The sequence below is a fragment of the Nannobrachium achirus genome (assembly GCF_963921795.1).
Source record: "Nannobrachium achirus genome assembly, chromosome: 12".
Classification (NCBI taxonomy): Eukaryota; Metazoa; Chordata; class Actinopteri; order Myctophiformes; family Myctophidae; genus Nannobrachium; species Nannobrachium achirus.
In genome coordinates, this window is record NC_137832.1 from 55,098,187 (window position 1) to 55,123,186 (window position 25,000).

Below are 25,000 nucleotides of genomic sequence, written 5' to 3' on the forward strand. Positions count from 1 at the left end.
TACAAGCTCATAGCGCTGCAATTGTGACATTTTTGTGCAAAGTGAAACATTTGTTACTCAAATCTTTCTTTCTCTGGGTCCCAGGAACCAAATATTTTGAGATGGGGTTTTGTGGTCAAATACATATAATTCACCACTTAAATAGAATTTGCATTTTTCAGAAAACGGTTAGGATTTAGAACTAGAATCGGGTCTCAATGGATTAATGTATTAATATCACCCACTTCTCCTGATAGGGCTCTCACCATTAAAATTTGTCATACAAATAATTGATCAACGAATTAATTGTGTGTGTTTTTTTTCTTGTTTTTTTTGGCACTGAACCTTGGAAAATTATGATTCTGTTCATCTTTGTAATTAAACTAGGCCAGAATATAACAAATAACTGAAAATAGACAAAGAAATTACTGATACTTTCAAAACAATGTAACAATTGTCCAAGAAGCTAAATGCAAGTACAGTACGTGCCACCACATACAACGATTAGGGATGCCGCGATTATGACATTTTACATGGCGATTAATTGTCACTCAAATAATTGCGATTAACGATTTAATTGTGTTTTCGTCGTTGACAATTACATTTCTGTTTGGCTTTTAGGCTTTGAAGTTGCACTCAAAGAAGCCAACATTGGGATTTCACTTTACTTCTTCCTCTTGCACTAAATATCTATGCCATGAACAGTAGTACTGTACTGTATAACCTTAACCCTAACCCTAACCCATCTGCTATGCTCGCACACCTTATTCCTAAAACCTCATGTACATAATGTTTGGATGGATAAGCTATTTCCTTCCCTAAATCTGCTATTTTCACTATTTTTGAAAATGTTTGAAAAATATACCGGTAAGAACATTTTTCAACAAATAATACATTTTGTTAATAATAGATTTTGTCAAATAATTGCCATTAGACGATTAGGTAAAAATTGTGACAGGCCTAACAACGATAATAACAAAAACTAAGATAAGAAGGGGAAAAAGTGTTTCTGCAGAAAACACTTGCATATACTGCAGTAGCGACAGTATTTTATACTGACACACTGTGTAATAACTCATGCACAGAAGCGCGCGCATGTGCACACACACACACACACACACACACACACACACACACACACACACACACACACACACACACACACACACACACACACACACACACACACACACACACACACACACACACACACACACACACACACACACACACACACAGTGAATAACAAGCAGCCCTGAGCGGTCAAGGCTGAGCTGTGTTGTCCAGATGACAGACTGACAGGTTGACAGTCACAGGCCGCTGTGTCCTCTGAACAACATGGTCCCAGTGCTGGTTGGTTTTGACCATGGTCAGAACAACAAACCAACACACTGACAGGCTACTTACTATACAGCACTGTTTCCCGACCAGCGGGTCGGGACCCATTTGTGCACCCAAATAGCAGAAACAGTACATCTACTGCAAGCTTAAAGTTCAGCCAAAAAATGAATTGTTTTACATCAATTACACACCCCAAGAAGCCTTGAATTCATGGAGATCTGATGTTCTAGTCTTTGTCTTGGCTGGTCAGTGGGACTCAGTATAAGAGACTCAATTGAGTTTTCTAAAACAATTTAACTTAATATCTTTGCTTCTGGGGGTCCCTGTAACAAAATATTTTGAGATAAATATTTTCAGAATGTTGGGTGTCCTTGACATGAAAAAGTGACAAAGCAACATACGTTTTTTTTTTTTTTTTTTTCAGAAAACTGTTAGAAACTAGAATTTAAACTTGTCCTCAGGTCTTAACAGCTTAAAGGCCATCGACAGACATCGTCCACGGCTGCAGAGCGATTCATCACGGCCCCGGAGAAACGTGAGGATTCGACCTTGACAGAGACACACACAGACGCATGCATGCTCCCAAGGACAAAACCCTTCCAGCAGCAGGCAATAAAAGTCAGCCGCGGGTTCAGAAAGGGCAACAACCTACAGTACAGTACAGTATGTACAGTTAACAGTACAAAGTAACACACTGCTGCCGTGTAGCTGCCCCAGACCTGCCTGGCCCGGGCGCAGGAATCAATCTTTATGCAGCTGCCAAGGACGGACGCCCTCATGAATTGTGCAGGAGCTCTCCAGCTCACCGTGATAGGTAACAAATCGCCCGGGCCAACGTTAGGATTTCACTCCATTTCTTCATCTTGTATATACCAGCTGCTAGGCTCGCACACCTTATTCCTAAAACATTGTGTATATGATGTTTAGATGGACAAGCCATTTCCTCATGAATTCTCAAGGAGTTCTCAAGCTCACCGTAAGGCAACAAGCCAAGCCAAGATTGGGATTTTCACTTCACTTCTTCGTCTTGCACTAAATGTCTATGTCATGATCAGTAGAACGTACTGTATATACCACTGTTTCCCAAGGACTGGGAGATTTTAATTGGGTCGCCAAAACATTTCTTTGCAAAAAGTAAAAAGAAAAAAAGAAAATCCATTGTATTTTTTATATCATTATTTATGCTCCATGTGTGCAGGTGTAAAGCATTCAAACTGTGGGATTGCTTATTATTGTCAAGGACAGAGTGATTTTCTCCTTTTCCAACTGTGTTTTTTCAATGGAATGACTGAGGCTCCGGGGGTTCTCACTCGGCCATTAATTAACAAGCTCCTTGCAGCCGCTGCATTCCTTTGATGTCCACTAGCTGCGTGAGTTTGCTCTCTGCTGTCTGACTGACAGGCTGGACTGTGCAGTCAGAACAGAAGCCACTAGGAATTAGGATTATTTTTTATCCAATGATGCTGCATGGTTCCAGTGTTGTTCACAGATTTCTTTTAGGGCATACATATTCATAGGTTTTCAACCGACAGAACACATGTTTTTTCACCTTAAAAAAAATGGGTCCCCTGATTTTGGAGTAATACATTGTGGTTACCCAATATGATGAAGTTGGACATTCAATTATGATATGAAATAATAATAAAAACTGAAACATGAATTAGGGCATTCACAGAATATTCGAAAATTCAAATATTCGAATATCATCATTCACAGAATATTCATATTTTCTCATATTCGAATATCAAAGTCACTATTTGACGTTGTTCACCGAAGTCAAATATTCGCCTATTTTTTTCTTTTTCTTTTTTTCTCTCTCTTTAAAAAAAGAAAAAAGAAAAAAGAAAAAAAGAAATATATATATATATATATATATATATATATATATTTATTTATTTTTTTTATTTTTTCTTCATGGTTTATACAGCTTGGCAAGATAGGAAGTCATAAGAATGAGTTGTCAATGCCCCTGGTGGATGAATTGGTTCATGGCATGCTCTATACTGGTGTCATGCGTCACGCTTCATCTCCAGGAACTAATTACTAGGGGTGTCTTCTAAAAATCGACGAATCGACGCGTCGTTTTAAGCCCCGGGAATCGACGCCAATTGTTTGAGTCGAAGCGAAAATATATATTTTTTTATATCACCAGTTATAGCCTACTACTGCCAGTACTGCGGTGCACTGCTGGACTGGTGTGGTGTCATGTACTTCCAATGAGAAGTAGCAATTGGCGAACAGTTATTTATTGTCTCGCACCAGCGTCGGGTTGAAAGTGAGACGTTACGGCCAGAACGGTTCAGAACCGCCGCTTCGTTAAAACATTCAGAGCCGGGACAGTGTTCCGTTAAGAGGAGGAAGCACGCTGTCAAAATCCCATATTAAATAACCTGCCACAGCACAAACGCGCGTCCACGAAGTAGTAAACAATCTTCTAAAGTCAAATTAACATACACAAGTGTAGTCTACAAGTTACGTTTTCTAATTAAAGTGCTTCTGAATTGTTCCAGTGTTGTAATCCATGATGAATGATTGTGTTTCGCTGTGTTTGCGTCCATGACATGTCCACACTACTGGCTCTTGCGGGAGCTGTGCCTCCACCTGTTTATGATCAGTTTCTGAAATGAATCCGTTCTCGACACTGACTCATTACTCTGTCAGTGCTCTGTGTCCCGCGACTGCGGACTGGATCCCATCGTTCATTTAAAAGAGCCGTTCAAGAGAGCGGAATCGTTCGCGAATGTCTCATCTCTACTGCACGCTGCCGAGAGACGGGGCAGAGTTGAAACAGCGGAGATGTTTTATTTGTTTTAACGGTGTGTTATAACTCTATGGTTTTACACTGCTATGCAGATAAGATTTATGCTTCTACCACTTTTTCGAGTCACGTGTTCAAATACTGGATTCTGATTGGCTAAATTCCGGAGGTTATGAGAGGACAACTGCCGCAAAGTTGTGTGTCCGAGATCAATGCGCCTCAGTGTACATTCGGGGACTTCAGGAGGTAGTCGGAACACCTTTCCCCCAACCAACAAATGAAGGTCGCAGCGGTCCTATGTTTACTAACGTGCGTACTATCGTCGCCGATTTATTTGGATCCAATGCAATCCGCCAACTTTAAAGCCCCTTTTCTCTGAACCTATGCCTTTCTGGAAGCGAACAGCCTCTATTTACGGCCGGAACGGTGCTTTTAACTGACGTTAGCTTAGCTGTAAGCTAGACGCATGGATTAGTATGGAGTTGGCGCCATCTGTTGGTGAGTAGAAGATGTTGTTGGTGGAACTATCTGCTGTCTCGCGGAAGTTTTATAGGCAATAATGATTGTAACTTAAGATCCTTGCAAGTTACAACTATGTGTTTTCTTTCATGTATACGGGAAAAAGTGGTAGAAAAGCTATTTACCACTCGGGGTCGGACATTATGCTCTCATAATGTCCTGAGTGAGGGTGTTATCACTGCGGACATTATGAGAGCATAATGTCCTCTCACTCGGGGTAAATTGCTTACTCGCGCACCGATATCACCGAAAACACTGTGTATTCAATTCATCTCTTAATGTATTATTCTACCAGTAAGACTCCCTAATCGGGAGATAAGCGACCGTAGGTCACATGTATACACAAAGAGTAGGGAGCAGTGTCCCCAAAAATTGTGGACGGATCCATGTTGATGACATGAGTGTAGACATACTGTGTACCGAGTTGAGTGATTTTAGGGCAAAAATTGGAGGAGCAGTGTCCAAAAATGTGTTTTGCAAGAATCGGCCTCATGGTGGCGCTAGAAGAGGGCCATGTGAGAAATGAGGGGTGGGGTCTCCGCGCCGCCGAGGCGGACGAATAGGTACCGGCCCCGGCTCTCCCGGTGGCTCCTAGGCCAAGTTAGGGCATTTTATGTGCGCTGCAGTGGCAGGGGGTCCTCCACTGGGGGCGCCACCACTTTTGCATCCGTTCTGGAGCACAAGGAGTCGGTGGTCCCCGGGAATTCCCCGTGAGCAGCCCCGTTGGGGTGGTCATTTGGTCATTTTTGCACATTTGGTCATTTTTTACATCTGGGGGTCCCCTAGGGACCTGGGGGTCCCTGGAGCTCCGGAGGTCCTTGGAGGTTGTAGTTTGGCAGGCAAGGAGTGTGTGTGCAAAATCTGGCATGGATCGGGGCAACGGTTGCGGAGATATGAGCAGGGCAAAAGTGTGACGTGTGACGTGTGACGGACTGACTGACGGACGCACGGACACCTGGTGGAGCTTTCTGTAGTAAGTGCGACCTACGGTTGCAATTATGTTGACGTGGTTTAAAGCAACACTTTTTTTTTTCTATTTTTTTTTTACACAAAGTAGACTATAAAACGATTCGTCGACGCGTCGGATTAACCCCCGCGACTCGAATCGACTTCATAAATCCTGTGTCGAAGACAGCCCTACTAATTACCAGTGGGAAAAACAGCGGCCAGCCGGCAAACTCGATGTCTTGATGGAGGAAGAGCCAGCTAATGCAACTGTCACTACTAGACTGAGATTTGCTCGTTTTTATTGGATGAAAAAATATATATATTTCCTGTCGAATATTCGACTATTGGAATACTTTGAGGTCGAATAATTTGAATACTAAAAATCACTATTTGTGAATGCCCTTACATGAATAGATTAAATGTGGAGATTTCTGACCGACAATGTTGTGTTTAGTAGTTAACACAGCAGATTCCTGAATCTTTATTTAACAACAATTAAGGATTTCGGAGCAGTTCTATGTTTTGCTGTGTATGGAGCCTGCACTGAGCAGCAGGCTAACAGCTTACTCCCCATCCTCTCACAATGTCTGTTGTTTATCTCTTCACAAAACTATAATCCTTTCAAGTTATGGATCAGGGTGGATGAGAGAACAGTGTGCGTGCGTCTTGTATTGCTATCCTTGTGAGGGCCTTAATGTCTCCACAAGTACAGTACATCTGGAGAAAGACATTGAGACGACATTCACGACAAAAAAAAAAAACCACACAAACAAATAAATAGAGTTAGGCTTAAAATTAGCGTAAAATTCAGATTAGGTATACGATTAGATGTTTATAAGGGGGGGTTTGGGCTAAGAGTTATACCAGATTATTACTTTAACAGACTATCTTCAAGCTCTTGCCATGTCATGCATCACAAGGCTTACAGATCTGCTATTTTTGGACGTAAAAATTTCAACAACGTTGTCAAGACGTTCTGAAATGTTATGTACTTGCACGTATAGCAAATACAAAAGTGTGTGTGTGTGTGTGTGTGTGTGTGTGTGTGTGTGTGTGTGTGTCCAGTATTTCAGATTGAATTGTTGTTGTGTTGTGTTTGCCAGCCAGCAGGGCGATCCGCCCAGCCTTGCTAGGCTTCCCGCCCAGTCTGCCACCCCTCCCAACGTCTTAATGGTGTCGGCTGAACTGGGCCAGAAATCAATATGGCAGCTGGTGAGCGAGCAGCCAACAACACAACAACACAACAAAACACAAGTTACACAACACAGCCTAGCGCACAACGCTGGTACTGGGGCGTTTGAGGGACATACTCCTGTGTAGGGCTGTCACGACTCACGAGGACATTAAGGACAGCGGCAATGTTGATTTTGTTGACTAAAACTATGGCGAAAACTATGTTCGGCGACTACCTTTTCTTCACTGACGAAAACATATCTAACATATAATTTTCCGAATGTCTGTCTGTCTGAGTGTCTGTCTGTCTGAAACCGCGTTTCTCCTCAGTGGCTGGAGCAATTGATCTGAAATCGCATCACCATCAGCATATGAACACACCTGACATAACTGTGAAGCCCGTTTGTCACTTTCACAAATCGTATGCTGTATAATTGCATTTTTATGGTGTATCTATATCTATTTAGCCTACAGTACCTTTTGTGACCACACATGTTAAGGGAGGGGCGCTGTTGTTCAGGCCATGCACAATCACACACAAACCCACACACACACACACACACGGGGGGGGGGAGTGTGTGTGTGTGCAGGCGGGCAGGCGGGCGGGCGGGCGGGCGGGGGGGGGGGGGGGGGGTGGTTCTGGCCCTGTTACAGATGTTGTCCAAAATCATGCAGATCGGTACACAGTATCTCTGTAGCCGTTAAATGGAACGGGTATTTCTTACATTGATGCTCCTACATATTAGCATGCAAGCACCAGTTAAAGTTACTTTCCATCCCTCATATACTGTGTGCACAGTGCACATCCCATAATCCACACACTGCACATCATTTCGGAGCTCATATCTTTGAACGGGTAAGGGCTAGTTTTTTAGATTTTGTAAACAAATTGTACAAGGCAGATAATGACCAGTGCAATTTTCAAGAATTGCCAACATTGCATATCAACAAGCTCACAATGCTTCGTTTGGGTCAGGGTACTAAAGTATCGTTAGATTTTCAATAGGAATTCAATTTAAAAAAATATTTTTTCTCTCAATTTTCTAATTTTCTAGCTCCCCATAAAATCAAATATTGGTTCATTTTTCCAATTTTCTAGCTTGCAAAAAAATCAGGAAAATGCTTCAATGTTTTAAATGTGTGATTCATATTTGTCATTATTTGATTTGGAACAGACAAAGGAAAAACATCTTTAAAAAAGGTATTTTTCATTTTTTTACCACATTACGAATATCAAAAAATGGATCAATTTTTCAAATTTTCTAGCTTGCAAAAAAATCAGGAAAATGCTTCAATTTTTTAAATGTGTGATTCGTCTTTGTCATTATTTGATTTGGAACCGACAAAGGAAAAACATCTTGAAAAAGGTATTTCTTAATTTCTTACCCCATTACAACAATCAAAAAATGGGCCCATTTTTCCAATTTTCTAGCCCACAAAAAAATCAGGAAAATGCTTAAAATTTGCTCAATTTTTTGAATGTGTGATTCATATTTTGGCATTATTTGATTTGGAACCGACAAACAAAAAATAGGCCCATTATTCAATTTTCAAGTCCAGGAAAGAAATCGTCATCATGAATGTCACGTGACCACGTGTCAAGTCACATGGTACACAACTTCAAAATAAAAGCTGTAGGCTAGTCTAACATCCAAGTAATAGGATCAACATGCAGGCAGGCAGGGGGTCCATGAGGGGTTTACAAGGGGGTCCATGGCTGGTTCCCAAAGTGTGGTTTGCAGACCCCCAGGGTTTCTATGGCTGGTTCACAACAGCCTGGTACACGTACAGCCATGGCTGGTTCCCAAAGTGTGGTTCGGGGACCTCTTGAGGTCCATGACGGATTTCCAAGGGGGTCCATGGCTGGTTAGCAATAAATGTGGTTCGGGGACCTCTGGGGGTCCCTGAGGGGTTTCCAAAGGGGTCCATGGCTGGTTAGCAATAAGTGTAATTGCGACCGTAGGTCGCTACTTACTATCACAGCCTGCACAAACTGTCCGTCTGTCTGTCTGTCTGTCTGTCCCTCTGTCTGTCACACCTCACACGTCACACTATTGCCCTGCTCATATCTCCGCAACCGTTGGCCCGATCCATGCCAAATTTTGCACACACGCTCCTTGCCAAACTACAACCTCCAAGGACCCCCGGACCTCCAGGGACCCCCAGGTCCCTGGGGGACCCCAGATGTAAAAAATGACCAAATATGCAAAAATGACCAAATGACCACCCCAACGGGGCTGCTCACGGGGAATTCCCGGGGACCACCGACTCCTGCTGCTCCAGAACGGATGCCAAAGTGGTGGCGCCCCCAGTGGAGGACCCCCTCCACTGCAGCTCACATAAAATGCCGTAACTCGGGCTAGGAGCGTCCGGGAGAGCCGGGGCCGGTACCTATTCGTCCGCCAAGGCAACGCGGAGACCCCACCCCTCATTTCTCACATGGCCCTCTTCTAGCGCCACCATGAGGCCGATTCTTGCAAAACACATTTTTGGACACTGCTCCTACAGATTTTGCCCTAAAATCACGCACATCGGTACACAGTATGTCTACACATTGCCCACACAACTAGGAACCAATGGCAGTTACAGCCCTCTTTGTGTATACATGTGACCTACGGTCGCTTATCTCCCGATTAGGGAGTCTTACTGGTAGTGTAATAGGTGAAATAGTGTAATAGTGCATTACTTGTAATATTGAAATAGCATAAATGTTATTGCGACCGTTAGGTCGCAGTTACTATCAAAACCTCGACCAGCTGTGAGTCCGTCCGTCCGTCTGTCCGTCAGTCAGTCAGTCTGTCTGTCTGTCTGTCTGTCACACGTCACACTTTTGCCCTGCTCATATCTCCGCAACCGTTGCCCAGATCCATGCCAAATTTTGCACACATACTCCTTGCCTGCCAAACCACAACCGCTTCTTGCAAAACACATTTTTGGACACTGCTCCTACAAATTTTGCCCTAAAATCACGCAAAGCGGTACACAGTATGTCTACACTGTCCAAGATAGCGCCACCATCAGGGCGATTTTTCAAACACATTTTTGGACTCTGCTTTTACAGATTTTGCCGTAAAATCACGCAAAGCGTGATTTTAGGATGCCCTGATGGTGGCGCTATCTCGGACAGATCCATGCTGATGACATGAGTGTAGACATAATGTGTACCGCTTTACGTGATTTTAGGGCAGAATTTGTAGGAGCAGTGTCCAAAAAATTATGTGTTTTGCAAGAACTCATGGTGGCGCTAGAAGAGGGAGAAATGGGGTAGTGGTTTGGCAGCCAAAACCACTATGAGAAGGGCAAAAGTGTGACTGAAAGTCTGACTGACAGACTGACTGACAGACTGACAGCTGGTGGAGGTTTTGATAAGAATGCACTATTACACTATTTCACCTATTACACTACCAGTAAGACTCCCTAATCGGGAGATAAGCGACCGTTGGTCGCTTATCTCCACAAAAAGGCCAAAAGTTTGTTTTACCAAAATCGTCCTGATGGTGGCGCTGGATGGGACAGATGCGTTTTGATTACATGACTGTAGAGATACTGTGAGATTTGTGTGATTTTAGGGCAAAATCTGTAGGAGCAGTGTCCAAAAATGTGTTTAAAAAAATCGGCCTGAAGGTGGCGCTAAATGGGACAGATCCATGTTGATGAGATGAGTGTAGACATACTGTGTACCGATTTGCGTGATTTTAGGGCAAAATATGTAGGAGCAGTGTCTCTGTGTAGCGATTTGCGTGATTTTAGGGCAAAATCTGTAGGAGCAGTGTCCAAAAATGTGTTTTAAAAAATCGGCCTGAAGGTGGCGCTATATGGGACAGATCCATGTTGATGAGATGAGTGTAGACATACTGTGTAGCGATTTGCGTGATTTTAGGGCAAAGATTGTAGGAGCAGTGTCCAAAAATGTGTTTTAAAAAATCGGCCTGAAGGTGGCGCTATATGGGACAGATCCAAGTTGATGACATGAGTGTAGACATACTGTGTACCGATTTGTGTGATTTTAGGGCAAAAATTTTAGGAGCAGTGTCCAAAAATGTGTTTTGCAGAATCGGCCTCATGGTGGCGCTAGAAGAGGGTCATATGAGAAATGAGAGGTGGGGTCTCCGCGCCGCCGAGGCGGACGAATAGGTACCGGCCCCGGCTCTCCCGGTCGCTCCTAGCCCGAGTTAAGGCATTTTATGTGAGCTGCAGTGGAGGGGGTCCTCCACTGGGGGCGCCACCACTTTTGCATCCGTTCTGGAGCACCAGGAGTCGGTGGTCCCCGGGAATTCCCCATGAGCAGCCCCGTTGGGGTGGTCTTTTTTGCAAATTTGGTCATTTTTTACACCTGGGGGTCCCCCAGGGACCTGGGGGTCCCTGGAGCTCCGGGGGTCCTTCGAGGTTGTAGTTTGGCAGGCAAGGAGTTTGTATGGAAATTTTGGCATGGATCGGGGCAACGGTGGCGGAGATATGAGCAGGGGGAAAGTGTGACGTGTGACGAGTGACGTGACGGAGGGAAGGACAGGCTGACGGCTGGTGGAGGTTTGGATAGTAGAGAGTGTAAAAGTAACTGTGACCTACTACGGTCGCAATTAAACACACTTATTGCTAACCAGCCATGGACCCCCTTGGAAACCCCTCAGGGACCCCCAGAGGTCCCCGAACCACACTTTGAGAACCAGCCATGGACCCCCTTGGAAATCCGTCATGGACCTCCAGAGGTCCCCGAACCACACTTTGGGAACCAGCCATGGCTGTACGTGTACCAGGCTGTTGTGAACCAGCCATAGAAACCCTGGGGGTCCCCAAACCACACTTTGGGAACCAGCCATGGACCCCCTTGTAAACCCCTCATGGGCCCCCTGCCTGCCTGCATGTTGATCCTATTACTTGGATGTTAGACTAGCCTACAGCTTTTATTTTGAAGTTGTGTACCATGTGACTTGACACGTGGTCACGTGACATTCATGATGACGATTTCTTTCCTGGACTTGAAAATTGAATAATGGGCCTATTTTTTGTTTGTCGGTTCCAAATCAAATAATGCCAAAATATGAATCACACATTCAAAAAATTGAGCAAATTTTAAGCATTTTCCTGATTTTTTGGTGGGCTAGAAAATTGGAAAAATGGGCCCATTTTTTGATTGTTGTAATGGGGTAAGAAATTAAGAAATACCTTTTTAAAGATGTTTTTCCTTTGTCGGTTCCAAATCAAATAATGACAAAGACGAATCACACATTTAAAAAATTGAAGCATTTTCCTGATTTTTTTGCAAGCTAGAAAATTTGAAAAATTGGTCCATTTTTTGATATTTGTAATGTGGTAAAAAAATGAAAAATACCTTTTTTAAAGATGTTTTTCCTTTGTCGGTTCCAAATCAAATAATGACAAATATGAATCACACATTTAAAAAATTGAAGCATTTTCCTGATTTTTTTGCAAGCTAGAAAATTGGAAAAATGAACCAATATTTGATTTTATGGGGAGCTAGAAAATTAGAAAATTGAGAGAAAAATGATTTTTTAAAATTGAATTCCTATTGAAAATCTAACGATACTTTAGTACCCTGACCCGTTTGAACATTGTTTAAATGTTTTGACCCTCTATGGCCAAAAATAGTCAGACACCAGGTTGGTTAAAAAAAAGTCAATTATTTGCAGGACAATTAATCATCAACTAAAAATATGAAGATCAAAGACAGCCCTATGGCTCATTGCTGAGCTGCTGCCCAGTGATTTCCAGTAATCATGAGCAGGCACCATACATACTGTAAAACTGATTCTCAGAATCATTTCCAATGAGTTTCTGAATGGGTTTTGCTACAAACAGGGAGAAGCTTCCTCTGATACGTGAGTAAACAGCTCTCCCAAGTGGAGACAACCCCCAACTGCAACCAAAACATGGATTGAAACAAAACATCCCAGAATTTAAAATAGGCCAAGTCCTAATCTGGGATTTGTGAAACAGCATGAAAGGAGCCCCCCCCCCCCCCCCACACACACACACACACAAGCGTGGTGTTTCCCAAATAATTTGCACACTATTGTATGAAGAATTATGATGTTTTAGTTATAGTATAAACCCAACCAGTTGAAGAAATCCAATTAAATTAAATTAAATTGTATTAATGTGTCAAATCACAACAAGTTGTCAACACCTTTCATGTAGAGCAGAGACCCAACAGTCCCATTCTGAGCAAGCAAGAAATGACAGAAATTGAGGCTTTTAACCTTTACTTTTTTTAAATATTTATGAAAGATGCTTCAGAGAATTTATTTCTATTGCTAGTTTGAACAATTCCAACTCTTTCTTCTATGGAATCCTCTACTGAAAATAGCCAATCTACAAGCTCACAACGTGTCGCAGGGCAACGCCGTGTGAGCTTGTAGATTGGCTATTTTCAGTACATGATTCCATAGAAGAAATGCTGACTTGCTGACTCATTTATTTGAATCCAAATGACTTTTGGAAATGATATGAAAAAAGGCTATGGGAATTCAGAAAGGGGGGGGGGGCAGACCCAGGTAGGATGTGTAAATGACCTCAGACTTCAGAGCTCTATTATGGATGTAGGTTTGGCATGAGTCTAAAGAGACTTACAGAGAAGAGAACATCAAAGTCTGCTGTGGAGAAGGGCTGCTCCATCAGGTCCTCAAAGTAGTCTGTCAGGTGGTCCAGGGTTTCATCCACCAGCTTCTCATACAGGGCTTCAGACAGCTCACTGCATGGGGACCAACGGTGGAGAGTAACTAAGTACATTCACTCCAGTACAATTATGAGGTATTTTTACTTTCCAATTTTCAATACTTTTACTACTACATTTCAGAACCAAACATTGTTCTTTTACTCCATTGCAATTATCTGACTAGTTATTTTGTAGATTTTGATTATTATCACAAAACATACATTAACCACTTCAGCCTTATACTATACATTTCGGACATTTGAAAACATTTTCGCAGAAGAGGTTTGAGGTAGAGGGGAAAAAGAATCATGCCAAAACTAGTATAGAGCCATGGTGAACTCCAGTCATCAACTGAGTATAATAGGGGTTAAGCGGTTCATGTTGTTCAATGAATGCATATTGATACCTTTTAATGACGTGTTCTGCCAACGATGGTGACGTGAGGTGAATGTGGTTTCTCTGTACATCTCCAAATCTGCTCTCATACCCCTGACACACACAACACAACACATATCGATTCCCTGTTTCAGTTCCATAATGCGAGTCTGTCTGACTTGCAGACAGAAAGACAGACAGACAGACTTGCAAACTCAGACACACAATCAGAAAGACAGACAGACTCACACTCAAACCCACGCACAGACAGGCAGACAGACATGGAAACTCAGACGCACAAACAAACAGACAGACAGACAGACAGACAGACACAGACAGACATAAAGACTAACTCACGCGCACACGCACACGCACACGCACACACACACACGCACGCACGCACGCACGCACGCACGCACGCACGCACGCACGCACGCACACACACACACTCACATCCAGCGACGGACTCTCACACGTGAGAAACACGCGTGCCGCTGTCATGAAAAAAGAAGAGTTTAAAAATTAATACAAGAAGGGATCCTCAACCTTTTTCATTTCAGGGATACAATTCATTTTATTTGTATTGTAAATCTCTGGATCCCCAATCTACTCGGACCCCTAGTGGTCCCCAGACCGCATGTTGAGAACCAGTGAATATATAATAAAACAAAACATAGTAGTGGTAAAAAAGTAACTAAGAAGAACATGTACTCCAATATTTTTACTTTACTGAGTATTTATATTTATGTAACGCTTTAAACTCTGCTGCATCACAGAGGCAAATATTTTACTTTTCCATTTGCTGAATGTTTGATGCCAATACTTTTGCAAAACCTTTACTTTGATGAATTGAGTACAGAGGACCCCAGTGGAAATATTTCTTGGACTTCCTTTGAATAATCATTTTAGCAGACATTGTATTGTACTGTACCTCCCTGTACGTGTCTCTGCAAACTGTCAATAAAGTATTAAATCAATTAATCAATGTCTACATTATAGCATTCCTACCTTTTAGAAAACTATCTTGACAAACAACACTAGACAACTATTAACATACTGCACATGTGTATACAAAACATGGAGTTTAACCATTTAAGTATCTTTATATTGTGTTATTGCTACATTAAGTCAAAATATCACGGTTCACCACTGACGTTTTGTCAATAAAGAGCATCATTGAATCAATCAATAATACATGTTGACTGTTAGCTAAGCTGCTACAGTAGCTTCATAATGTAACCTCAAGTTGACATCATAAAATAATATGACCCTTGATAAAGGTTTGTTTACCTGCAGTGCAGACACGCATGGCGCGGTAACAGTGCTAAAGAGTTGTGTTTTTAATGTATGTCTGTAAAGACATGAGGTATAATAACTCATATGATGTGTTTTACTCAACAGTCTCAACATGTTGATGATGATGATCTGTCTGTTTATGAAACTAACAAACACACTGCTTCTATTTCCTGCTTCCTCTTCTTCTTTCACTGGTGTTGCCACCTCTGCTTTTGGGTGGATACCGCCACCTACTGTACCAGTAGCGGAAAGCCTGGTGATGCGATCATGCGAGGTTACTGTACCAGAGTATGTGTGCACCTACAAATGCTACAATCAAACCAGTCTATGGTACGAACATGGTTAAAACCATATAACTCACTCTATGGTTATATCATGGTTAAATTAAAAAAGACCACATGGATGATGGCTGACAACAAGTGGAATGTCTAGAATATGTGGTAATAATTGTCAATGCAGGACTTTTAGTTGTAAAAGAGTATTTGTTACTGTTGTAACATTGTATATTACGTCTCCCAACACTGCATGCTAGAGATCAGATGAACCCTGTGAAAATCAAACCTACAGCAGGTAGGTCATTGTGGGGTCCAGGGACCCTCAGCTTTCCTTTGATTGATTGATTGATTGATTGATTGATTGATTGATTGATTGAAGACTTTATTAGAAGTTTGCCTAGGAATAGGTACAGTTACATGAAAATACAGTTCACTGGTACAAGGTCAACTGAAAGGATACAGTAGCCTTTTTCAAAAAAGCGTTCGGGCTTGTCGTCTCAATGGGTCCTATGGGTTCTAACTGGACCCTTATGGTTCTATTACTCTGAAAGTGAAGACATGGAACCAAATGGACCCTTACCGGTCCGGTCTATATGTGGGGTCCTTGAAATTAAAAATGTTTGGGAACAATTAGCAGGCTGGCTTCCACTCAGATCATTACGCTAAACTGTCAGCAGGGGGCGCAAGGGGCACAAAGAGTTTTGAGGGGAGCACAGTTTGGGCAGTTCAAACTTCAAACTATGTAAGTTACAGAAATTAAGTAGCACTCAGTACATAAATTAAAGCTTTTCTGAACATAGTGACAATGTTAGTATTATTATAGGTTAATTATCATTGGCCTACGGGTCATCATAGTTTCCCCATGCATGCACCTTTTCATACCTAAAAGGGTATAGTTTTCCCACCTTATCACATGTGCTTTTGTGTGTCATTAAAAAGGTGAACTAGATCAATGGTTCTCAACCAGTGGTCCGGGGACCACCAGTGGTCCTTGAGGAAGGGGTTCCAGGTGGTATGATGGAGAGTTGGTAACCAAATGGACCCTTATTATATCTGTCCATTTGGTTTAAATTCATTTTACGCTATCAAGAGTTCAATTATTTCTAAGCGTATGCATTACTTCATTTACCAGAAGTCTACACAATTAGAGAATGTAAGAATATTTTGATCAAGGTTTGTCTGTTATCTCTCCTATGGCACCAACATCAATACATAAAATTGTGGTCAAAATCTTATTCAACGAGAACAAAATGTTCTGCGTTTTGGGTCTGAGAGGCTAAATCTCATCAAATGGTGGTCTGTGGCTCAAATGCTGAATAGATAATCGACCTTGATATGAAAAGGGTTGAAAAGCACTGAACTAGATAGAATGTGGTTGCTGGACCGCTTCGTTCTGTGGTTCTCAAACATTTGTCAAAGGGCCTCCAAAAATATTTCGGACATGTTTGAGCCCTACAAGCCTGGGCGCATCCTCAGATCCGCAGATAAGGGCCTCCTTGAGTCTCCCACAGCTCAGCTAGCCTCAAAGGGTGGCCGGGCTTCCGCAGTCCGGGCCCCCAAGCTGTGGAATGCCTTACCTGTTGACCTGAGCCGTGTGAATTCAGTATCATCTTTTAAATCCCTTTTAAAAACCCACCTATGTTAAACCTTTTCTTAAATTCTTCTTGCCAGTTCTATTGATTATATTTTCATGTGTTTATTTTAAATGTTGTGCTTAATCAATGCTTAATGTGTTATTTTCACAGATTTTGTTGTAGATTCTTTTTATTGCTTATCATGTGGTTATTGTATTGCTCTGTAAAGCACTTTGTGACTTTGTCTGGAAAATGTGCTATATAAATAAATTCATTATCATTATCATTATCATTATCATTAAATTAATATGTATCTGGACCCCCATTTGAACCCCCATCTGAAGATATTTAGTGCAAGGGACCCAGTACAATATTTTTTTTAAATAGATGATCTACAAGCTCAGAGCACTCAGCAATGCAACACGTTATGAGCTTTGATCGACTTTTTTAAATTGCTGATAAAGTGGTTGAACTGGTTTTGATTCGATGATATGAGCTCATTTCTGGATACCTTCTCCATCAATATGCAAAGACAAGATTATTGTTTAGTTAATGAGTTGTAATCAGTGAACGAGCGTGTAACTGCAAGAGTCCCCTCTGTGTCTATTATAGGCACACATTCTGACCATATAAGTACATGAATTCCTGGTAAATATCAAGGCATAAAATAATATTATGTGTTCTGAGTAATGAAGCGTTCAGCTCCAGTGCTCGCTTCTCATTCTGGCGCTTGGGGCTTAACAGAAAGAACAATGGAGAGAACAATAGCCCCTGTGGACAGTGGTTTCGGTACTGTATATCAGTGGTTCCTAAACTGGGAACCTACTGACATTATCGCCTAAAGAACACTGTGTGCCTTGTGAGAAATATTCTCTTGCTGTCTATTTGTTTGGCCTTGACATGCATGCAGCTATAATTTCCCCATGTTAGAAATCGTGGCCTTGTAGCACAAAGGGTTTATGTGACATAATGTATGGTGAAACTGACTTTTATACTGGCCATGATTATTTTAAAGGTCTCTTTAAGCTCTATTAGATCGTAAAAGAATATCATAATGTTTTACTTTTCAGAATAAAGGCATGGCCATTATCATGTCAGTTGGTGATTTGTCCGTCTCCGTGTCCACAATAAAACTTGCATTGACAGCTATGAGTGTGTGGATACTGGATATACTCTTTTATTGCAATCGAAGGTCGCAGTTTACCATGATGAATGTCTCAGCTTGTCTCTGTATGTGTACACATTTTTACAGTCTATGGGTTGATTCCCTTGACACATCACTGTGACATCACAGGTGACATCACAGGTGACATCACCTACATGTAAAAGTCCATATGGGTATTCTCCAGAATCCTTTTATGCCCAATTGCCCATATAATGATCCCTGATGTCATCGATATATCACACTGGCCAGATGGCCAAGACATGGCCCATATCTGTGTGGCTGGTTCAGATAGGGATCTCCATGTATGGGCATAACATATATTGTATGTTGTGATGTCATGGGAACCACTCTAACAGATCCCTTTTATGCACATACATGGAGATCCCTGGCGATGTCATCAATATTAAGCCCATCTACCAGGACTTCATATGGGAATGCCCATATAAGACAGCCCAAATCTGTGTGGCTGGTTCAGACAGAGATCTCCATGTATGGGCATAAAAGGGATGTACTATATACAGTACATGGATCTCCATATATGGGTAATGGTCCGATATACATCACTGGCCAGATGGCCAAGAATTGCCCTTTAGGGCGAGGTCGCATGTCGCCCTGAGGCGTCTTACTAGTTATGTCAGTATCATAGTATCATGATCAGTATCATGATCAGTATCATGTCAGTATCATGGTCAGTATCATGGTCAGTACATGGTCAGTATCATGTCAGTATCATGTCAGTATCATCGTCAGTATCATGGTCAGTACATGGTCAGTATCATGGTCAGTACATGGTCAGTATCATGGTCAGTATCATGGTCAGTACATGGTCAGTATCATGGTCAGTATCATGGTCAGTATCATGGTCAGTACATGCCATGGTCAGTCAGTATCATGTCAGTATCATCATAGTCAGTATCATGCCATGGTCAGTATCATGTCAGTATCATGGTCAGTAATGGTCATCATGGTCAGTATCATGTCAGTATTGAAGAAGAATTTATTAGAAGTTTGCAATAGAAAAAAGTACAGTTTCATGACAGTACAAATCACTGGTACAAGGTCAACTAAAAGGAGATCATAGAAAGCTGAGGCTTATTTCCACAGGAACCACACTTTAAGTATCTCATATAACATTGAAAGACAGACGGATAGAACATAGTACTTTATCATGGTCATAATGGTCATCATGGTCAGTATCATGTATCATGGCCAGTGTCAGTATCATAATCAGTATCATGTTCATGTCAGTATTGTCAGTATCATAATCAGAATCATGGTCATATCATGTCAGTCTCATGTCAGTCATGGTCAGTATCATCATGTCAGTTTCATGGTCAGTATCATGGTCAGTATGACCACATCTGTAAAAGTTTTTTATTGAAAGAAAAGTTAGTTTTTGTTCTCCTGTATAATTCTGAAAGGTCACTTTAGTTGATCCTCCAAGCCCTCAGCATAAACAAACCATCATGTCTACATCATGTTCAAACACAAAGTTAAACAACTTAAACCAATGATTAACCTGTATGTACATCGTGCTGCTGGTATAGAGTAGACAGACAGAGCGGACAGTGGTGCGTTATAAATGTGGCTTCATGTGTTTCTATGCATCACGAGATCACACAGCCATCCTATGGACACGTCCCTTTCGGAGCGTCGCCGGGGCAACGGCCTTCTGATTGGCCGGCGGCGTGCGTGACGCAGAGCCATGCCATCTCAGACAGTATCAGTACCGGTGAGTGGGACTGTCTCTCCCTCTCTCTGTCTGTCTATCTGCCGCTCCACCGGCGCTGAGGGGCTGTGCACAGCATCATTTAATTATTATAATCACTCAATGCATCAATAAGAAGATCCAAATAATATGTGCACGGTTCCCCGGTGGTAGATCTCTTCTTTAGCCATACCCCTGGAATCTGGATTTAAAGCATCACATTTCTTCTGACTTTGAGAGGTAAGTGTGACCATAACTGTCTTTTCAACCTATTCGACTGTTTGTTTGTGACTTGACTGCTTAGAAAAATAGCTGATCTACAAGCCCACAAGTCCCGTCGTGACACATTGTGGGCTTGATCGTCTTTTTTTTTCTCAGCGAAGATGATATTTGGCGAGCCCATGCAACACCTAACTGTTAGGTGGATCAGATGCTGGTTAAATTAAGATGTGTTCTTTGTTTTGGGTGAATGTTCTCTAATTGTAACGTGGGTGGCATTATCATGTAGGCTAACGGTGAACGTAATTTTGTGGAATATAACTTGATTATCGAATGAATAATTTCCTACTCCCCCGTTGCCGCAGGGTGAGTCAGCTACACCGTCCTATGCACCGTAAACGAAGCTTTATTGCATAACAGGGAATAGGCTACTATTATCTACACATTGTCAAAAAGTGGAATTGCACGTTTCTAGAGTCTCCATCCTGGAGAACAAGCTTAAACAATTTTGATTCCAATTAGAATGTTTCTGTTGTCAAGTGTGAAACGGTCTGTGTAGTAATAAAATAGATTAAATCAAAAAACAAAAAATACAATAAATAAAAGTCAAATAAATGTGCTGTGCATGCCATTGCAGTATCAGCCTGCAGGGGTCGACAAAATACTGCATTAAACAACATTTTGCATACTTATAAAGTGGTAATAATTATATATGTCTGTCTGTCTGTCTGTCTGTCTGTCTGTCTGTCTGTCTGTCTGTCTGTCGGCCTGTCTGTCTGTCTGTCTGTCTGTCTGTCTGTCTGTCTGTCTGTCTGTCTGTCTGTCGGCCTGTCTTTGCACATTATTATTCATTGACCTGAAAGTGATAGTAATATTAATGTTAATAATTATACAATATATTTTGTGTATCACTTAAAATCACATTAAAAATGCTTTTGTCAAATAAAAGCAGTTGGGGGTCCTAAAAGTTAGCATCATCCTATTATTAGTTACATAGAAAAACATGTTTTGTAATGTAATTAATCATTTCAATCTACAATGTAACTAAAAGTGTTCAAATAATTGTAGTGGAGTAAAACAAAATGCAAGTAGATGTACCTTATAAACTATAAAGTATTGGAAATGGATGCTCAAGTAAAAGTATCACAAAAATGTAATTAAGTACAGTACTTGAGTAAATGTTCTAGTTGCTTTCCCCCATTGTTGAATACATATGGAACATAGGCCTACTTGTCATAGCTGAGGTGTGGCAGACATCAGGAGCTATAGATTAGATCCAATTACTGAATTTCAAGTCTCCAGATTTGACACTTGACACTATGGCACATTAGGAGTCCAACTAGTACTAGTGGTTCTCAAATGTTTTATTTGCAAGGACCCCCTTAACTCTGCGAGTGAAATACAGGTCCATTTGGTTGCATTTGAACAATCTCAAAGACAACGTTATAGAACTGTTATGATCATTCAGTACTAGCTCTTTATTGTGTTTCTGGTCAAAATGTACTTAAAGGGGAGAACCACCCGTTTTCGATGCTTTCCCCCATTGTTGAATATGGAACATGCTTGTCATAGCTGAGGTGTGGCAGACATCATAGGATCTGTCTAACCAGAACCATGTTACCTCTGACTCACTTGTGAGCTTGTAGAAGACAGTATGCTGTATAGTATCATGGTGGTTGGATAGGACACCCTTATAAAGCATATACTTGAATGGATACTGATCACTTTCAGGGTAAAACCTTGTATGTCCAAAACTGTTACCATAGAAAATGCATCCAATGTAGTTGTTATTAGTAAAAAACTCTTGTTAATATAATATATAATATACGTGCATTGGTTCAGTATTTGTATAACCCCACCAACACACACACACACACACACACACACACACACACACACACACACATATCGTTGTTATGAACTAGGGTAGTGTCACTAGGATTCCCTTTAATGCATGCCCCTCTGATTATGTAATACCCGTTGTACCTGTTGTCAGTGTAATTTATGCTTTAGTAGTGCATTCCCTCTTTACCATAGTACTAGCCGGTATCATCAGACAGACAGACAGACAGACAGACAGACAGACAGACAGACAGACAGACAGACAGACAGACAGACAGATTTTGAGGGTTTGGGGTTCTGGACAACTGCTGGGCTGACCATATAATGACCATGATGATATTCACTCTCTGGAAATCACTCCCTCGGTTCCTCTGCAATACAAGTTTGAAGTAGATCCGCTGGACAGTGTTTGAGATATTCACAAGACAGACAGATACATAGACAGACAGAGGTTTCATACTGTACATTTATTGTTGTTGGCTTCCTTCTGTCTCGCAAGACAATGGAGAATGCGCCAGGGATTAGTCTGTTGTTGGGTTACAGGCCCTGCTGTGGCTGAACAGTGGCAGTCTCTTTTGCAGTTTCCGCAGATGTACTGTGTGCCTGCCTCTGTGGGTGCTGATGCCGCCTTCTGTCGCCTAATAATAATAATAAGAAGAAGAAGAAGAATGGATTGACTAGGCTAGGCTGATAGGCTCCTGTCCTTCTGGCTTCCAAACTGTGGAATGAAATCCCCATTGCAGTTAGAACTTCAGACTCACTAGTCATTATACCAATCTTCTGCTGTGGTCTGAAGACTCACCTCTTCAGACTCCACCTTGTGTATAGTTTCAATCTACTGATTATTGATATTTTGGTTATTATTCTAAGATAGGTTCTTGGTTTACCTATGATCCTAGATTACTATCGCTATGCATTTGATGTATTAGCCTCAAATGCATAGCTTAAGTGACTCTGTATTAAGAGCGTCTGCTAAACACCTAAATTGTAAATTGTAATAGGTACTTTTTCCACCATTGGTATTTTTAAAATACAATTTTAGTATGAATGACAAAGGCAAATCATACTGTAAATACAGATTTTCCTGTGTTACTGTATAGTCAAGTGAAAAAAGTATCGAAGTTTATTTATTATTAGTTTATCACTTGGCGTCTCCATGAGGTCATGAACACAGTTAGAACCAAATCTAACTAAACCAACTGTGTGTGTGTGTGTGTGTGTGTGTGTGTGTGTGTGTGTGTGTGTGTGTGTGTGCGTGTGTGCGTGTGTGCGTGCGTGCGTGCGTGCGTGCGTGCGTGTTTCTTTCTATGACAGCCGGGACGACTGCTAGCCACTATGTTGACAGGTCTGTTCCGCATGCACGGCCTGATGGTCGCCTCCCATCCCTGGGAGGTCATCGTCGGCACGGTAACGCTCACCATCTGCATGATGTCCATGAACATGTTCACCGGCAACGACCAGATCTGTGGCTGGAACTTTGACTGCCAGAAAACAGAGGAGGTAACCAATCACTGAGCCAGCTTTTATTAACCAGTCACTGAGTGGGCTTTTATTAACCAATCACTGAGTCAGCTTTTATTAACCAATCACTGAGTCGGCCTTTATTAACCAATCAATGAGTCAGCTTGTATTAACCAATAACTGAATCAGATTTTATTGAAAACTGAGGAGGTAACCAGTCGCTGAGTCATCTTTTATTGTGACATCCACAAACACAGGGGCTGTCACAAATCAATGAAATCTTACTGAACTAGTAATTGCTTTGCATATCATTGTGACTAATGCTGATTTAATTGTGGTTTTGGCATTGAACATTGGAACATAATGTCGTCTCTGTTGGGTGTAAATTGTTACTCTTTGGGATTCAAAGTAAAGGAGAGTTGCCTTTTTTTCTATAGATTTCTCACCCCATGGAGACTTGACTACAATAATATGTTTTAGTTTTTGTCGCATAATTCCTAAGCCAATCATTTGAGGAGACTCTTTTTAGGCCCATTGATTCAATCAATGGGGTTACAATTATTATAATCAAATTATTGACCTTGGAATACGACAAAAACAAAAAAACTAAAATATTATTTAACTCAAGTCTCCATGGGGTGAGTAATCGATAGAAAAAAAGTAATTTTGGGGTTGAACTACTCCTTTAAGATGACTGAGAGATGACTGGCTCACTGTTGTAATGGGACGATCTTTGGGTGTTTTCTTCCAGCAAATGTTGAGCAGTGACATCATCATCCTGACCATCACGCGGTGCATCGCCATCGTCTACATCTACTTCCAGTTCCAGAACCTCCGACAGCTTGGATCCAAATACATACTAGGTGAGCGAGCGTCCACTCTTACGGTATGTCTTCACAATATGAGATTAAAGTTCTCAGTCGCCACCACTGATTTCCTTTCATAATGTTTTACAAATCGCAAATTAGGTCATACAAACATTTTAAGTCATGAGATTTAATGTTGTATTAATCCATGTCTATGTCATTTTAAACACTTAAACCCTGTCGTATATGTCGTTCGGTGGCGGCGCCAACATCTAAATCTTCAGTGTCTGTCTATTCTAAAGTGTGTCTCTGTGTCTTTCTGCAGGTATTGCTGGTCTGTTCACAATCTTCTCCAGTTTTGTGTTCAGCACCGTTGTCATTCACTTCCTGGACAAGGAACTTACTGGCCTCAAGTATGTACTGTACACAATACATTTACAGATGCTATCAAATATGTACTATACAGTTACAAATGCTATCAACATAGGGAACATAATATTTGATGTGATATGCATATCGTCCTGTCCTTCCTTTGAAACATAACAAAATAAAGATTACAATTTTTTGTGGTGTTTTGTGTTTTTTGTCCAGTGAGGCTTTGCCATTCTTCCTGCTTCTCATTGACCTCTCCAAAGCGTGTGCCCTCGCCAAGTTCGCCCTGAGCTCCAACTCCCAGGTAACACTCCAACTGCCCTCTCTCTGTCTTTGTCTCGTTTATTTGCTTTATACACCACGAAAATGTTGTTTCCATTCCTTTCTGCTGAATGAGAGATTCTGGATCCAACCCTGTTTCTGGGTTAAGTGCCTTGCTCAGGGACTATAGTATTTACCTAGCTTTGCTGAGCGAGGCTAGGGAGATGAACCAGTGACCTGATTATCAGAATGCCT

General features: G+C 41.6%; 2 protein-coding genes across 3 annotated transcripts in view; one reads left to right on the forward strand and one right to left on the reverse strand.

The window, feature by feature from the left end:
* Positions 1 to 15,187, reverse strand: part of LOC308295211 (frataxin, mitochondrial-like) — a 23,059-nt gene extending 7,872 nt beyond the window's left edge. The window contains exons 1-3 of one of the 2 annotated variants that reach the window (XM_080738213.1): positions 15,057 to 15,187; positions 13,798 to 13,880; positions 13,307 to 13,427 (exon numbers count right to left, since the gene is read on the reverse strand). In XM_080738213.1, coding sequence (XP_080594339.1) covers positions 13,307 to 13,427; positions 13,798 to 13,880; positions 15,057 to 15,176 — 324 coding nt within the window. In that variant the 5' untranslated portion in view covers positions 15,177 to 15,187. Of the gene's footprint in view, positions 1 to 13,306; positions 13,428 to 13,797; positions 13,881 to 14,219 lie in introns of both variants that reach the window. The other variant, XM_080738214.1, reaches the window with a different exon arrangement.
* Positions 15,188 to 19,893: 4,706 nt separating this feature from the next.
* Positions 19,894 to 25,000, forward strand: part of LOC308295829 (3-hydroxy-3-methylglutaryl-coenzyme A reductase-like) — a 19,708-nt gene continuing 14,601 nt past the window's right edge. Inside the window, exons 1-5 of the mRNA XM_080738893.1 lie at positions 19,894 to 20,024; positions 23,160 to 23,345; positions 24,058 to 24,169; positions 24,438 to 24,525; positions 24,704 to 24,788. Coding sequence (XP_080595019.1) covers positions 23,181 to 23,345; positions 24,058 to 24,169; positions 24,438 to 24,525; positions 24,704 to 24,788 — 450 coding nt within the window. The 5' untranslated portion in view covers positions 19,894 to 20,024; positions 23,160 to 23,180. The remainder of the gene's footprint in view (positions 20,025 to 23,159; positions 23,346 to 24,057; positions 24,170 to 24,437; positions 24,526 to 24,703; positions 24,789 to 25,000) is intronic.